Here is a 16,345-nt window from a genome sequence, read left to right as displayed (position 1 = left end):
AATGTCGTACTGTATTTCGGTAACTTGCTACAATAGTCTACAGAATTCGATAGTCTTTAGGATGTGCAATTAAATAAAACGCGAATGTATTTGCGAGATGAATAGGTGTGATTCTACGCGAATCACTTATTCATATATTAATAAAGTAGTTAGTATCTATCAGTCTAAGCATTTTTTCAAGTATATTGATACTTCACGCTCTACAAAAGAGCTATGACTCTGCGTATGAGTGGATGAAAAAGAAAGCGTTGTTCCCCCTTACCTTCGGGTGGTGGCTCATGGGTCTCTGAAACACAAAAGAAGAAAGATGAATTAGTTAAAGAACGTGAATTTCTAGCAACATATTTGATACTCTCTTCTCTCGGCAAGGCGAGCCTCTCTCCCAGCTGCCATCGTGTTTCTTTATTTTGTTCACCTGCCTCATGCGTGGAAGCCTCGGCAATACGTTGACAGCGTATCATCTCTGTAATGTGGCTGTTCGCGAAGTTTGGCTGGAGTCGTATACTGTTCGCGTAGCATGCTCATTACGGGACCCGTGTCTGTCATTGGCATAACCAGAGTGTTCTTGCGCGGGATGGCGCTTGCAATTTCATTCTATAGAGTCGAAAGAGTGGATGCAGGCAAGCGTAATAATTAGCGTAGACTTGACAATACTCGGGGGTTGGGACATGTCGCAACTTCGCCTTCCGTACATTGCCACGAAGCCGATGCACACCCACGCTCGACATGGTTTCGCTTCTTCCGAAGGGAAAACTTCCCACATGCTCTCATTATGTGCGCAATCCTATACAGGCACGAGGGTAATCAGTCTGGTAGATTCGTCGGCTTGACTCTATAGTGACAGCGCAGCAGGATTAGTGACTCGGTCTTTGAAAATGGCGCAGACACCACGGCAATGCAATATCCTGGGAGACCAGAAAAAAAGAAAAGGCCACACCTCCCCGAAGGAAATCACGAGGAAATGCGAATGCATTGCGTAGCATCCATAACAGCGTTTCGCAAGTAAGAACCCAGCGTGAGAAGAATAATGTTTTCTTTTTTTTTTCACATCGTGCAGCCAACAGCGCCGTTCACCGCACGTGGCGTTTTTTTTTTGTCGCGAAAAAAGCGGTATGCGTTTCCCTTTAGTAGCTAGCGTGCATTGTTAAGACATACTATGAAGTGATCAAAACACACAGCGTTCTCGGCTCGGCGCTGGCATTACACAGCGGCGTCTCGAGCACACATTTACGAATGTTCTTGAGAGGCGCCCAGCCAGAGATTGGTCGAGAGTGAGTTGCGAGCGGACGGAAAGTGGGGCGCACAGGGAAGAGAGAGTGAATGGCGAGAGAAGGAGTTGCGCAGCACTGCATCTACCTTATCCTACCCTCCCGCAACACATGCTCCTGTTGCTAGGGTTGAGGATAAGCGCGCGCGCCCACAGCTGTTGCTATGGGAGAGAGAGTGAGAGCGGCGCCGCGGACAATGCCAAATGCCTGACATAGCCCGACTAAGAAATTCATTCGCATTAAAAAAAAACTATTACAGAGGGTTATGAAAACTCAACTTTTGTGATAACGCTTCACTGTCTTACAAAAAGAAAAATCACAGCATATCTACGGATGGAATGATGATGAGGGGGGCGCATTGTTCATCCATTCGTCCGTCCATCTGGATGAACGGACGCACAGAGGCGCGGACGCACGCATGGACAGAAGCACGCACGGACAGAATCACGAACGCACGGACGTGCTCACGGCTGGACGGACGGATGGACGGACGGACGGACGGACAGACAGACGGACGCATCGACGCACAGAAGCTCAGATGGACGGAAGCACAGATAGATGGACGGAAGGACGTACGGACGGTTGGAGACACAGATGGACGGACGGACGCTTCACCCCATTCATCATCATTCACTCCATGAATATGCTGTGAAAACCGTTAATGTCATCTAGTTATAATATTCCCAAGAATGGATGGATGGATGGGTGGATATGGCTGTACCCTTTTGATCGGGCGGTGGCTAGCGCCACCAAGCCGTAATACTTGATGAACCAAAAACTAGATTTATTTTTTTCCTTAAAAAGTGAGTTTGAGGATTCGTACGTTGCAGTGAAGAGTTTAATTTTCACTCGTGCCTTGACTTTAGCTACCAATCAGATAACCTCTTTCTAGTTAAGTCTACCCGCTTAAAGTTTATTTTGCCCTCCCGGTCCCTAAACCCCAGTGCTTTGAAAAACTCTGCGCCGTCATCCTGAACTATAGGGTGAAGCCCTTTACAGAACATTATCAAGTGTTCGGCAGTTTCTTCTTCCTCTCCACACGCACTGCATACTGTGCCTATCCCTTATCCCTTCGTATTTGGGCCGATATGTCTTAGTTCGCAATACTCCCGTCCTGGCCTCAAATAGTAGAGAACTACCCCGAGTATTATCATAGATCCTTTGCTTGGCAATTTCCTGCTTAAAGGTTCGATAGATCTCTAGTGCGGACTTCTTAATCATGCCCATTCTCCACATGTCAGTCTCCGTTTCCTTCACAATCTTCTTAACCGATAGTTCTTTTTGGTTTGGCCACCTGCTGTTTTCTAAGTATTTACCAGTCAATTTCCTGGTTCGCTTCCTCCATTTTGTATCGACATTCTTCATGTACAAGTAGCTGAAAACCTTCCAAGTCCAACGCTCCTCCCCCATTTCTCTCAATCGCTTCTCAAATTATATCTTGCTGCTAGCTTCCCTGCCCTCAAATGATGTCCATCCCATATCACCTTGTACTCTCTGATTTGGTGTATTCCCGTGAGCTCCTAAAGCAAGCCTACCTATTCCACGTTGCTTAATTTCTAATCTTGCTTGAACTTCTGATCTCATGCACAAGACCGCATTGCCGAACGTCAGCCCAGGAACCATGACCCTTTTCCATATTCCTCTCACAACATCATACCTATTGTAATTCCACAGTGCCCTATTTTTCATGACTGCTGCATTCCTGTTACCTTTAGTCGTCACGTATATTTCGTGTTCCCTCAGATACTCGGTCCCGTTGCTTATCCATACGCCCAGATATTTGTATTTATCTGTTATATCCAGCGTGACCTCCTGTATTCTAAGCTCACTACCTTCGTTGTCATTGAGAATCATGACTGCTGATTTTTCCTTACTGAATCTGAAATCTAACCTATCTCCCTCATTACCGCAGATGTCCATCAATTTCTGCAAATCTTTCTTGTTGTTGGCCATTAGCACTATATCATCTGCGTACATTAATGCTGGTAGTGCCTGATCAATGAGTTTTCCTTGTTTGACTAAAGAGAGGTTGAAGCCCAGTCCACTTCCCTCTAATTTTGCCTCTAATCCTTGTAGGTACATCATGAATAATAAGGATGACAGGGGGCACCCCTGCCTAAGCCCCCGTTTTACCTCTGCAGGCTTGGATACTTGTTTTTCACACTTTATAACTACCTTGTTACTTTTATAGATACCCTTTAAAAGATTAGTGACTACGTGTTCCACGCCTAGTGTGTCCAGTATTCCCCACAATTCCTCTTAAACCACGCTATCGTACGCTCCATTGATATCCAAAAATGCTAGCCACAGGGGCCTGTGTTCCTTTTCTGCTATTTCGATGCACTGCGTCAGTGAGAACAGATTGTCTTCCAACCTCCTGTGTTTCCGAAACCCATTCTGCAGTTCCCCCAGCACCCCCTCATTCTCTATCCACGCCTGCAGTCTTTCCTTTATAATCTGCATCGCCAGCCTGTAGACCACTGATGTCACTGTTATAGGACAGTAGCTGTTTATGTCAGCTTTGTCCCCCTTTCCTTTATAGATCATGCTCATCCTGCTAAATTTCCATCCATCGGGAACTTCACCATCGATTATTAGTTTGCTTACTGACTCTCTCAAAGCCTGCTTAGACTTCGGACCTAATGTCTTTATCAGCATAATTGGAATGCCATCTGGACCTGTTGATGTACTACTCGGAACCCTTTTCTCAGCTCTTTCCCTCTCACGTTGTGAAAATGGAGCCATTGCACCACTTGGTTCGTCCTTGTCTATTGTGGTGCATAAAGCACTGCTTTGTTGAAATTTTTCTGTCACCCTTGTTCTTATATATTCAATAGCTTCGTCCCCTTCTAGCCTAGCACCTTGGGCTGTAGTTATAAACCTCTGCTCTAGGCTCGTCTCATTTCTTAGGGAGTTTAGATGGTTCCTAAATTTCGCAGCTGCCTTTCTATCTTTTTATGTACTTCTGCCAGCCACTGAGCTACTTTTCTTCTAATCTTTTCATTGATCAGAAGGGATGCATTCCTTCTACAGCTTAGAAAGGTTTCCCATTTTCTTTCAACATCACCTGTCGGTTCACCCCACTGCTTAGCATGTCTGTGTTACCTAGAGCCTTCCTGACGTTTTGCTATGGCTCTCTTAACTTCCTCATCTCACCAACTTTTGGGTTTGTGTCTTCTTTTCCGGGGTGACTTGTCACGCGTCTTGGCAAGCTCTAGCTCAAACAGTCTAATTAGATTCGTGTATGTCCACACTGTCTTATTATCCTCCGTGATTACTTTCTCAATTTGTTTAGTGGCTATTTCAATTTGCCTTTCTGAATAAAAATTTTGCTGTAGTTGCTCATCTTGTCTCCTTCCAACTTTCACTGCTCTTCCAAAACTTAGGTCGATACGTTTGTGATCACTACCCAGACTTCTAGAGCCACCTTCATCTATGTGCGTTCCCCTGAGCTTATCATACATCCTATGTGACATCAGTGCATAATCTATCGTCGACTGCAGCCGTCCTACCTCCCATGTTATTTGCCCTTCACACTTCTCGGTACTGTTGCAAATGATCAAATCAAGCCTTTCACACATATCCATGATCATTTTGCCTGTAGGGTCGGTATACCCATCTATCTCTGCTATGTGCGCATTCATGTCTCCTAGTATGATTATCTCGCACTCTCTTCCTAACTCCTGAATGTCCTTTGATATACACTCTTCCATTGCCTGGTTTTCCTCTCAGGCCTTTGCTCCCATCCAAAAGTACACGAAACCAAGGATTGTCATTTGATCTGCCACTTTCCCTTCTAGCCATAAATGTTCCTTGCACTCCTGCTTGACCCTTTGCCAATCTGTACTTTTATGAATGAATGCCCCAATACCACCCCCCTTTCTGCTGCCTTCTATTCTATTGAAACGGGTTGTTGAACAAGCAGGAGTTGACTCGGCGAAGGAGAGCTTTATTTAGCGCAAGGGCTAACTGAACGCAAGCCTGCGATCACAGCAAGTCTTCTTCCTGTTCTATATTCGAGCTCCATGCCCACTGCCCTCGTTACAATCACCCCCGGCCGATGAGGGAGCCATCCTGGCGACTTAAGGACAGGTGTACACAAAAGGGTCATGGTATGGCTTGAGCCGAGAGATGTGTACGATTTCTTTTCCCCGACGGCGCTTGTTCGGAGATGCATCCAGCGTCTCGACAAGGTAGTTGACAGGGGATGTTTGGCGTATAACTTGATAAGGGCCATGGTATCTGGATGAAAGCTTGTGGGAGAGTCCTGGAGGAGTAGAAGGAATCGATAACCACACCAGTGAGTTCAGAGCAAAGCTCATATGCATGGTTGACGCGTCGTGGCGATGTTTTTGGCGCGTCTGGTCATGTGACGTGAACGCACGAGCAAGCTTCCGACATTCTTCAGCGTGTGCTGCTGCTCGAGAAACAGTTATAAACTGTGAAGGGTCCGGTCGATAAGGAAGAATAGTATCCATTGTTAATGATGGCATCGCGTCAATAAAGAAGGAAGAAAGGTGAAAATTCAGTGGTGCTTTGCGTTGCAGTGTTGTATGCATACGTCACAAAAGGCAGTATGCTATCACAATTTGACTGGTCGGATGAAGCATACATGGCCAGCATATCTCCAAATGCACGAATTAAACGCTCTGTCATCCCATTACTTTGCGGGTGATAGGCTGTGGTTGTGGGGTGTATGATGCGACACTCGCTCAAAAACGCTTTGATGGCATCGGAGAGAAAAACGCGGCCGCGGTCGCTTAGTAACTCCCGAGGTGCTCCATGCCTAGGTTTGGAGTATAAAACACGCAACGTCTTTTGCGGTTACAGAAGGTAACGCAGCTGTTTCAGCGTACCGCGTTAGGTGGTCGATAGCGACAATGACCCAGCGGTTGCTACTCGAAGTATAGGGAAGCGGACCGTAAAGGTCGATTCCGACACGATCGAAAGCACGTGCTGGACATGGCAAAGGCTGCAAGGGACCTGTGGCATGTTGATTGGGCATTTTGCGTCGCTGGCACGTAAGGCAAGACCTTACGTAACGGCGAACGAAACGGTACATACCGCGCCAGTAGTACCGCAGCTGCAAGTGGGTGTATGTTTTTAACACACCAGCGTGGCCACATTGCGGATCATCGTGGAACGTGGTACAGATGTCAGAGCTCAGATGTCGGGGGATGACGAGCAACCACTTACGGCCGATCGAGCTGTAGTTTCGGCGGTAAAGCAGGTTATCCCGAATAGCGAAGTGTCCTGCTTGACGGCGAAGCGTCCTGGAAACTGGAGTGGGCGTCCGGTTTGAGAGAAAGTCCAAACGAGAAGAAATCCAAGCATCTTTGCGTTGCTCGGAAGGCATGTCCAAAATGCTGATGGCCAAGGCCGCACTAGTGAAGATAGGCGAGCCGACAGGCTCTGAAGCCAATGGCGAACGTGACAGGGCATCGGCATCGGAATGCTTTCGGCCAGAACGGTAGATAACACGGATATCGAACTCCTGTAACCGCAATGCCCAACGAGCGAGCCGACCATTAGAATCTTTTAGTGAAGATAACCAGCAAAGCGCATGGTGGTCTGTTACAATATCAAACAGACGTCCATATAAATAAGGCCGAAATTTTCCGATTGCCCAAATAATGGCGAGGCACTCCTTTTCAGTTACACTGTAATTCTTCTCGGCATTACTGAGGCTGCGGCTAGCATAGGCAACGACGTACTCGTCAAAACCCTCCTTGCGTTGGGCCAGTATGGCCCCTAGCCCGACACCACTAGCGTCCGTATGAAGCTCCGTTGGAGCAGACGGATCGAAATGTCGGAGTATGGGAGGCGAGGTGAGGAGCCGTCGGAGTTCCTGAAATGCATCATCACACGCCTGCGACCACGCTGACAAATCAGAACTTCCGGCAAGAAGATTGGTCAAGGGGGCGATAACGGAGGCGAAATTGCGGACGTAGCACCGGAAGTAAGAACATAGGCCGATGGAGCTTCGAAGCTCTTTGATGGTGGTTGGCTCTGGGAACGCCGCGACTGCATTAAGTTTCGTAGGGTCCGGGAGAATGCCGTCCTTAGAAACCACATGGCCGAGAATTACAAGCTTGCGAGCGCCGAAGTGGCATGTCTTAAAGTTAAGTTGAAGTCTCGCCGTGGAAAGGCACGTAAGAACTTGCTCGAGGCGGCTGAGGTGGGTCGCAAAGTCGCATACCACAATGTTATCCAAATAACAGAGGCAAGTTTTCCATTTCAGACCTCGCAAGACGGTATCCATCATCCTTTCGAAAGTGGCAGGCGCATTGCAGAGGCCATAACGGTGAATTCATATAGTCCATCCGGTGTTACAAAGGCTGTCTTCGGGCGGTCACCCTCTGCCATGGGCACCTGCCAGTAGCCGGAGCGTAAATCTAAAGAAGAAAAGAACTCTGATCCTTGTAGGCAGTCCAAAGCATCATCGATGCGCGGCAGAGGGTATACGTCTTTGCGTGTTATCTTGTTGAGTCGGGGTAGTCAACGCAGAACCGGATGGATCCGTCTTTTTTTCTTGACGAGAACAACCGGTGAAGCCCAGGGACTGTTGGAGGGCTCGATGATGCCACGTTTCAACATGTCGTCCACTTGTTCGTCGATGACACGGCGTTCAGCAGATGAAACACGGTACGGACGCTGCCTTAGCGGGACTTGTTGACCGGTGTCAATACGGTGAACGACCGCAGAGGTGCGGCTTAAGCCTGACTGGTCACGATCGGATGAAGAACGAAAGCGGAGAAGAAGATTTATAACCTCTTCGCTCTGAGTTGGTGCGAGCTCAAAGTCGATGGCATCCGAGAATACGTCCAGAGCATCATTAGGCGCGTTGGTAGGAGTGACAGCACAAATTGGGAGCGAAACCGTTGAATCGGGTATAGTAGCCGGAAGAATGCACTCGCAAGGTTCGTAGCTTCCCAGGCATTCTCCACGTAGTTGGGATGACGGGCTGTCCGAGGGATTGCACACATAAATGGCAGCGTGACCATTGCGAAAAATAACGACGGCAAACGGAAGCATGATATTTCGACGGCACGCAGATGGGACAGATGGCATAAACAACACAGGCGATTTCGGAGGGGAGGCACACGACACCGAGACAACAACAGCTGAAAAAGGCGCAATGTCAACGTCAGAAGCAGCAAACACTCTACACGAAGCACCATCGTCGGAGTCATAGCACGGCACAGATAACGCGAGTTCAGAACGAGCACAGTCGACCAAAGCAGAATTTGACGAAAGAAAGTCCCACCCAAGGATAACGTCATGCGAAGAACGGAATAAAACTACAAATGTGACGACGTACATCGCACCTTGAATGACGACTCGTGCAGTGCACAAAGCTGAAGGCTGAATATGATGGGACGTAGCTGTCTGCAAAGATATGTCGGTAAGTTGTGTGGTCACTTTCTTCAAGTTTCGGCACAGTTTCTCGCTAATTACAGATACGGCAGCTCCAGTGTCGACAAGTCCCTGCACCTTAATGCCATCAATATAGAGTTCGATTTCGTTCAGGGGACAGCAGTTAGGTCTTGAAATTTTCGCTGCCAACGCAGTTCTTGCCTCCGGAACTGCGCCTGTCAGTTTTCCCCTCGCGGTGGGCTGTTGCGACGTAACATCGGAGAAATAGATCGACGACGAGGAGAAGGTGAACGACTTGAGCCGGATGGTCGGCGACCGGGACGTACGTCTAGAGGTGGATCGGCAGGAACGGGATATCGCGGCTGAGTGGGCATGGTGGGCATGTAATGTGAGGCCCCTGCAATGTCGTGAGAAGGGAAGCTGCGACGACGGCAGTGACGAGCTACGTGGCCTGGGATGCCACATGAAAAACATATCGGTCGATTATCCGGAGTGCGCCATTGGCTGACGATAGGGGAACTGTTCGCTGAATAAGGTACCGTAAATGGTCGTGCAGGCAGCGGCGTGATATAAACGTTCTGACCTGTTTCATATACAGCCGGATACGGGACGGTCAGCGAGCGGGAAGGTGGCGTCGACGAATAAACGTGGCGAGTAGCTTCGTAGATGGTAGGAGACGCTGGCGCACGTGGCCGAGCAACTGCGGCTGCATACGTTAGTGGTGCGGTAACAGTTGGTGGAGCCTGAGCTGGCGGCAATGCTTCGGCAACTTGCGATTGAATGACCTGGCGAAGCAAAGGCGTCAAGGGTGCCATCGGCTCGGTAGTTCTTGTGATTATAGTTAGCTGCCGGGCGACCTCCTCGCGTATGAATTGCTTTATGACTGGCATCAACGCAGAGTGGTCGGCGGTGTCATGGCGATAGTCGAGGAATGAGATGTCCGCGGTGTCTTGAGCAGCACAACGTGTAGAAGCGCGCTGCCTACGCAGCTCATCATAGCTTTGGCAGAGCTGAATCACCTCGGCGACCGTCTGGGGACTCTTCGCAGCCAGCATTTGGAATGCACCGTCGTCGATTCCTTTCATGATGTTCTTGATCTTGCCTGCCTCGTCCAGAGTCGAATCGACGAGCTTGCAGAGAAATAGCACATCTTCGATGTAGCTCGTGAAAGTTTCATCTGCTCTCTGTACTCTGCCCCGCAAGCGCTGTTCAGCACGAAGGCGGCGGACAGCAGGACGGCCAAAGACTTCCGCGAGGGTTTTCGCCAATTTCGACCAGGTACTGAAATCACTTTGATGATTTCTGTACCATAGTTTTGCGACGTCGGTCAGGTAAAAACTCACATTTGTGAGCTTATCGGCTGCGTTCCACTTATTGACGGCGCTCACCAGTTCATACTCGGCAATCCAGTTGTCCACATCTTGGTCCTTTGTGCCACCAAATATGGGGGGGTCGCGCTGCCGGAGAGCGCCAGCGCAGAATACAGGCACAGGTGCGAAATCTGGAGTAGCAGCATGAGATGGCCCCGGATCAGTCATTGTAGGAGGTCGTTGGAGTGTGCGGCTGCGAATTTCCAGGGTGAGGACGAGATGTACCCAGCACTTCCACCACTTGAAACGGGTTGTTGAACAAGTAGGAGTTGACTCGGCGAAGGCGAGCTTTATTTAGCGCAAGGGCTAACTGAACTGAAGCCTGCGATCACAGCAAGTCTTCTTCCTTTTCTATGTTCGAGCTCCATGCCCGCTGCCCTCGTTACACTATTACAATAGTCCCACGCGTAGTCGAGATTGTTCAGAGGTTGTTCCATGTCCCTGAGATGTGTTTCTACAAAACCGTATACCATCGGCCTCTCTTCCCTTAGCTGTTCTTCTATCTCTTCCCACTTCAGCCTGTTCCTACCACCCTGCATGTTAATATACCCTATGTCTGAATTGGCTCGGCGCTCGTGGCTAGGTCTATTTATGCCCCGGACTCTACCTATCTTAGATACTGGTGCCACTTTGGAATCGTATCTGTCCATACCACCTGTCGAAGAGTCTCCCTGGCTGTGTTCCTCGTTACTAGCTATCCTGCACCCCGAAGGGCTCGCTTGCCCCCCAAAAAAGCTACTGCGCGTCCTGCAAGTCGCCAACCCACCTCATGACCTAGCCGCCCATCGAAGTGAATTCTGTCTCGTTGAAAACCCCCCCACCTATGCATCTCTCTGTTTATTTCCACCACCTCAAAGCCTTTCTCTCGACTCATCCGCCATATCTCTTGGCTTGCGTTGACCACCGCTCTTTGCAGGTGGCTATCACGCACCGGTACCTCCGGTATTGTGCATATCACTACCTGTGCCTTAGGAGAGTGGCGCGTATGTCATCGACGCCTTTCGCCAGTGTGGTTGCTAGTCCTGCTGTATCTTCATTTAAGACATCGTTTAAACCGCCTGAAATTATCACGAGGTTTTGTCTATCAGCTGTAGTTTTGAGTTTTGCGCTCGCTTGCCTCATGACTGCTTCAAGCTTGCGTCCTGGGAACACCCCTACTGCAACCCTCTTGTCACCTCTTACCCTCTCTTTGATGGCTTCTGTGCATCGATTTAAATTCGAGTGCCCGGCGATTATCACATGCTGTGACTTTTCAGCGGGAGCGTTCTGCACCTGGGGGCTACTTGCACCTGTGACGCCGGCTGCTTTGTCTCACCTGCCAGCCCCACCACTACCTCGCTGAAGCTGGGCCTTGCGACAATGGACCATATGCGAAATTGCTTTGTGTTCTGGCAACACTGTGCATTTTGACCCCACCGCCATTTTAATGCGGGCGAGCGGTGGACGGCAACGCGTTCGCTAGTACGGCCGTACGACTCCTGAACACTTGCTTCACTGCGCTGAGCTATTGCGATGGCCACAGCAAGACGTTTCCCAGTGCCCGACCATGTGATGTGGACAAACTGTTTAGGAATCTTGCTACATCTTGCCACTTGCTTGTCATTGCATTTTTCGGAAAGTGGTGGAAGGATACCTACAAGATATAAGCAAACAAACATTCAGTGCGGCGTCATGAGCTAGGTTTCTCTTAGCTGTTTAAACGATTGTTGTTTACAAACACAGGCACTATCACAAATTCAACTCACTGGGAATAGAGGTCACACTTATATGTGCATTGCAGGACTAATGATGCACTTGTAATGTGACCCCTCCCCCTCAGTTTTTTCTGCGCACACTCCCGTTTCCTAGCAGCCTTTCCTAGATATGGCCCTTCACAGCAAGCCTTAAGAGGCATATAGTCACTTGTGGACACTCGGGGGAATTTAAATCAGTTATTTTTTATATCTAAGTAGCTTCAAAGGTTTCTAGGAGCTGCGAGTGTAAGGCAGCCAAAATGCTGAATCCCATACAACTAAGTTATGGCTGTCTCCACAGCTTTATGTTTTATAATGCAACATGAAACATTTTTTTCAAGTGAGGTGAGTTGCAACTCAAAAAAAAAAACAGCTGCAACGCAAGTGAGCCAAAGAGACTAAAATGCAGGAAATGAATCCCGTCTTACGAATAAGTAGGACTGCCGCGCTCTGAACTCACGCAGAACGTCATTCAGTGAAGCCCTGGCGATACTCATGGTGCCAGTTTTCGAAACGTACGGCAGAGCGCCCCGCTATCTTTTCAATTTTATTTAGTTGGTAAAGGAAAATTAGTGAGGGAGGCCCCGACGAAAAAGTTGCGTCCGCGCACGTTGGGGGAATTGAAGTTAAGTGCCTGAGCAGATACTCTTCTGTTCCAAAGTGGGCATAGCCCTTATCTTCCGAATGACTGTTTTATTGTTACGCGGTGACTGTACTTGAGGACACAACGGAGCTTGAACGTGGGAAAGCAACCGAGCTGCCTTTCTAGGATGCATGTACGGCATGTTACTCGGAGTAGCGGAAGCTCTGCACGTCTCTGAGTGCAATCACCTTAAAAAATAACATTTCTACGTCGTCTACCTACATGGTGTAATCTCGTCACAAAAAAGCCCGTCCTAACAGTTCGGTTCTGTCACACTAGTTACCCAACCAGCAATGGCGGACTCTCTATTCGACTGCAGGGAATCACCGGGGCTCTTCCATTTACCGTCTCAGACTCACCGCGGATAGTCTGCGGGTAGTCCGAGGCTTCCCCGAAGTCATATGAAAATTTGAATGCCGCACAGCTTCTCAGAGAGTTCGATACGGTAAATCGAAGAGCACCGCTGTCGTATAGAGGCCCGACGTAGTGAAAACACCTAGCCGCAAAGCTGACAAACCTATAAAAACACGGCCTGTCCACGTAACACAGAAAAATGGTTAGTTCTGCATTGCTCTCGTGCACCCCGCGCACCGCGAAGATACATGCATCCTAGACTGTGCCCATAAAGCTTGTGCACGCCATACCCTGTTGTGCGTTTAAATGATCGCTGCAAAATCGTAATTCATGCCACATACCTAGCTCCCATCACTGTCTGTGACTCCGCGCTGCTTGCACAGCGGCACACAGCAGTGTACTGACATTTCGCCAGCAAAAAATTCTCACTGCGACAGTCGAAGCGCTGAAACGCGTACGTTCGCTTGTGGGTCGCCCGCACGTAGTGGTCAAGCCTCGCCAGCATCAAAATGGCGGATATGGTACCTGCTGCGTTCACTAGATGGCGCTGTTAATTTCGCATATTGCCTATTGAACCAGCTGAACCTGTTTTTTCCAAGCTTGCTTGCTCTTCCTTCTCCACCGTTCTTGTTGCCGGTTACCTGCTGTTCTCTCCGTAGGCCGCTCCTCTGTTCAGCTTCGCTGGTGCTTCCTCGGCGGACTTCAGTCTTTCTCCCATTGCCCTCGTTTTCTCGTGCTCTGTCGCCAACGCAGTCTCGAGCTCGGCGATTCTCATCAGCAGTTCACTCTGGGCAACCATCATTTTCTCCATTTTTTTCCTCGACCTCACATTGCCTACACTTCGCGTCAGCTTCTTCTCCATCCGCTTCTACACTTGGGTCCACTTTCAAAACCACTCCACATCCTGAACACTTTACAGCCTTTTTAACCATGTCTTTCTGACACCAATTGTCCCTATACTCGATAATTACTAAACTCGAGCCCTGCACTACGAAAAAAAAGAAAGTCTAAGCTCTACTACAAAAATTTGCGTGTTCAATGTACGCGCACTTCCCCCACGGGGTGGCAAAAGGCAAAAAATAACAAAAAATTTCAAACACACACACCCGCACTAACTAATAAATACTTAGTGACTGGCCCCCGAAAAAGCCGTACCATAAAATAAGTGCTACAAAGATTTCAACTGCTGCCTTATAATTATAAAGACAAGCTCAAAACATGCAAAAACACTTATCTGCGCAGTCGATCCGAAGCGCTCAAAAAACACGTCCATCCACCGTGACAGCCCGAACCGAGGACACATACACACAACACCATCTATTGAGCAAGTCATAAACTAGAAGTGGCTACATACATACACACATACATACATACATACATACATACATACATACATACATACATACATACATACATACATACATACATACATACATACATACATACATACATACATACATACATACATACATACGAAGGAGAGACCAACCCACGGCCTAAACAGCTTCGCCCCTAAAAGACAATGAAGGCACGTGTTTGTTCGCAGTCCGGCGTTGTGCAAAACGTAGGATTCAGCTTACTAGCGAACTTATCGAAGGTGAGATAATAAACAATCTGGATTATGCGTGTGCGTTAAAGTATTTTCTTTCGTGCTATCCAGTAACCAAAGTGAACAGAAAGAAAAAATCACAGCATATCTACAGAGTGAATGATGCTTGCTTGGTTCAAGGATAAATAATGCCACGGTACTGACACAATTGAGGATAGTATGGGGAATGATCGAAGAAGAGAACGATGAGGCGCTTGAGTAAACGAATCTAAGCCGATCCAAGGCCTTGTACGGTTTTCTCCGTGGCAAACCGGAGGAGGTGCTGGGTAGATGTCTATGTGCTCTAATGCCCAGGAGTTGGAAGCTTTCGACATCAGTTCAACCTCACTGGAAGTTGACAGCCCACGCAAAAACCGACGGCTTCAAGGACTGCCTCCGAAGTACGGCCCGCGAGTTGTATCAAGGGTGCCGACCACAACAGTAAGTCAGACACTAAAGACGCATGGTGTGGGACACGTAACATCGTCACTGGTCTTCGAGGCTTCACGCTTGCTGCGGCCTTTCCATGGTGACACTCTGAGGGCGCGGAGGACTAGCTCGATGACTTCGATCGGGTGGCCGATGTTATCTGTTGGAGTGAAAGGAAGAAGCTAGGGTATGTGTATTTGGCCCTGGAGGACTCTGACACCTACGCGACACCCATAGCAGTCACATGAAACCTAAAGAGCGAGAAGGCCGTCTAGAGCAGATTTTAGAAGCCGAATAAAAACGAAGCCATGTTCGTGGAGGAGATGTCGCGGCTTTCTAAGCATGCTGATCCTAACATGTCGGAAGCGAAAAAGGTGTGCCTGCTTATGCGTGGCGTAAAGAAGCAATTGTTTGCTGGATTGATGCGACGCCTTCCAGCTACAGTAGCTGAGTTTGTCAGTGAATTAACTTCTATGAAACGAGCTCTTCAGCAACGCTTCTCAGTCTACAACTGCCATCACATTCTGTGATCAGCATCAGTCCCAGCGTTGCCTTGCGACACTGATACCCTTCGTGAACTTGCGCGCAATGCAGTGCGTGAGGAACTCGCTCAACTTCAGGGAACATGATTTCAGCCACCCGAAACTTTGCTCGCCGATATTGTGCGCGAAGGTCGACAGGCGATACAGCCATTCGTGCCAGCGAGATGCGTAGGAGCCCCCGTTCTGATTTACGCACAAGCACTGCGGCGACCCACGCATAGCAGCCATTGACCAACAGTTACCATCCGCCCTCTAAAGGACTCCTGCACCAGTTTTAGAGACCCCTCGCATATGCCTGTACGGAGGAGTCTACGAGCCCCCGACAGAATCTGGGAAAGTCAAGCGTGTGGCGTACGTCTGAGAATCAACCACTCTGCTCTCACTGTGGCGAAGTGGTTCACTTGTATCGTTCCTGCTGTTACTGACCAAGTGGGGCTCCAAGAATTTCACCGCAGCGCTCCTCGTCTACGCGAGGGACAACGGCCGAAAAATTCAACTATATCTGTCCAGCCAACACTCGTCGCCATATGACCAGTTCACACCTTTCAAACCGTCTCTGCTCCACAGAGACGACAGTCTCGTCACCACCTCCTTGACGATCCACGTCACGAGCCGCTACCCTACGTTTTCCGCTTCCGTGGGCAACCGGCCCGCGAAACCGGCCCGCGAAGTCGCCGAAACTAAGAGCAGCGATCTCTCTGTTTAGGGCCCCTGACCATTGCACTTCGATGGTCAGCGGCTCCAATCCGATATCGGCGATGACGACGGCGATAACGACGGCGATAACGACGAGAATAACGATGGTAATATTGACGATGATGACGATATCGACAACAATCGCGATAGTAATGTCGACGACGGTGACTACGACACTCACAAAAACAATGAAAATTCACTCTCAGAGCCTTAATTTGAGAATGATGACATTGTTTCAGTCAACATACTTGTTTCCATTGACAACCACTCGGTCACAGCTCTCGTCGATACTGGTACTGATTACTCGGTTATGAGGAGCCAACTGCCTACTACACTTCGCAAGGT

At 48.8% G+C, this 16,345-nt stretch overlaps 1 protein-coding gene across 1 annotated transcript in view; it reads right to left on the bottom strand.

The window, feature by feature from the left end:
- Positions 1–16,345, bottom strand: part of LOC119177056 (neuropilin and tolloid-like protein 1) — a 460,939-nt gene that overhangs the window by 80,015 nt on the left and 364,579 nt on the right. The window contains exon 4 of the mRNA XM_037428420.2: positions 263–286. Coding sequence (XP_037284317.2) covers positions 263–286 — 24 coding nt within the window. The remainder of the gene's footprint in view (positions 1–262; positions 287–16,345) is intronic.

Source organism: Rhipicephalus microplus, chromosome X (assembly GCF_043290135.1).
Source record: "Rhipicephalus microplus isolate Deutch F79 chromosome X, USDA_Rmic, whole genome shotgun sequence".
Taxonomy (NCBI): Eukaryota; Metazoa; Arthropoda; class Arachnida; order Ixodida; family Ixodidae; genus Rhipicephalus; species Rhipicephalus microplus.
Note: the sequence above shows the minus strand (reverse complement) of the source record. Positions and strands in the feature narration are given on the sequence as shown.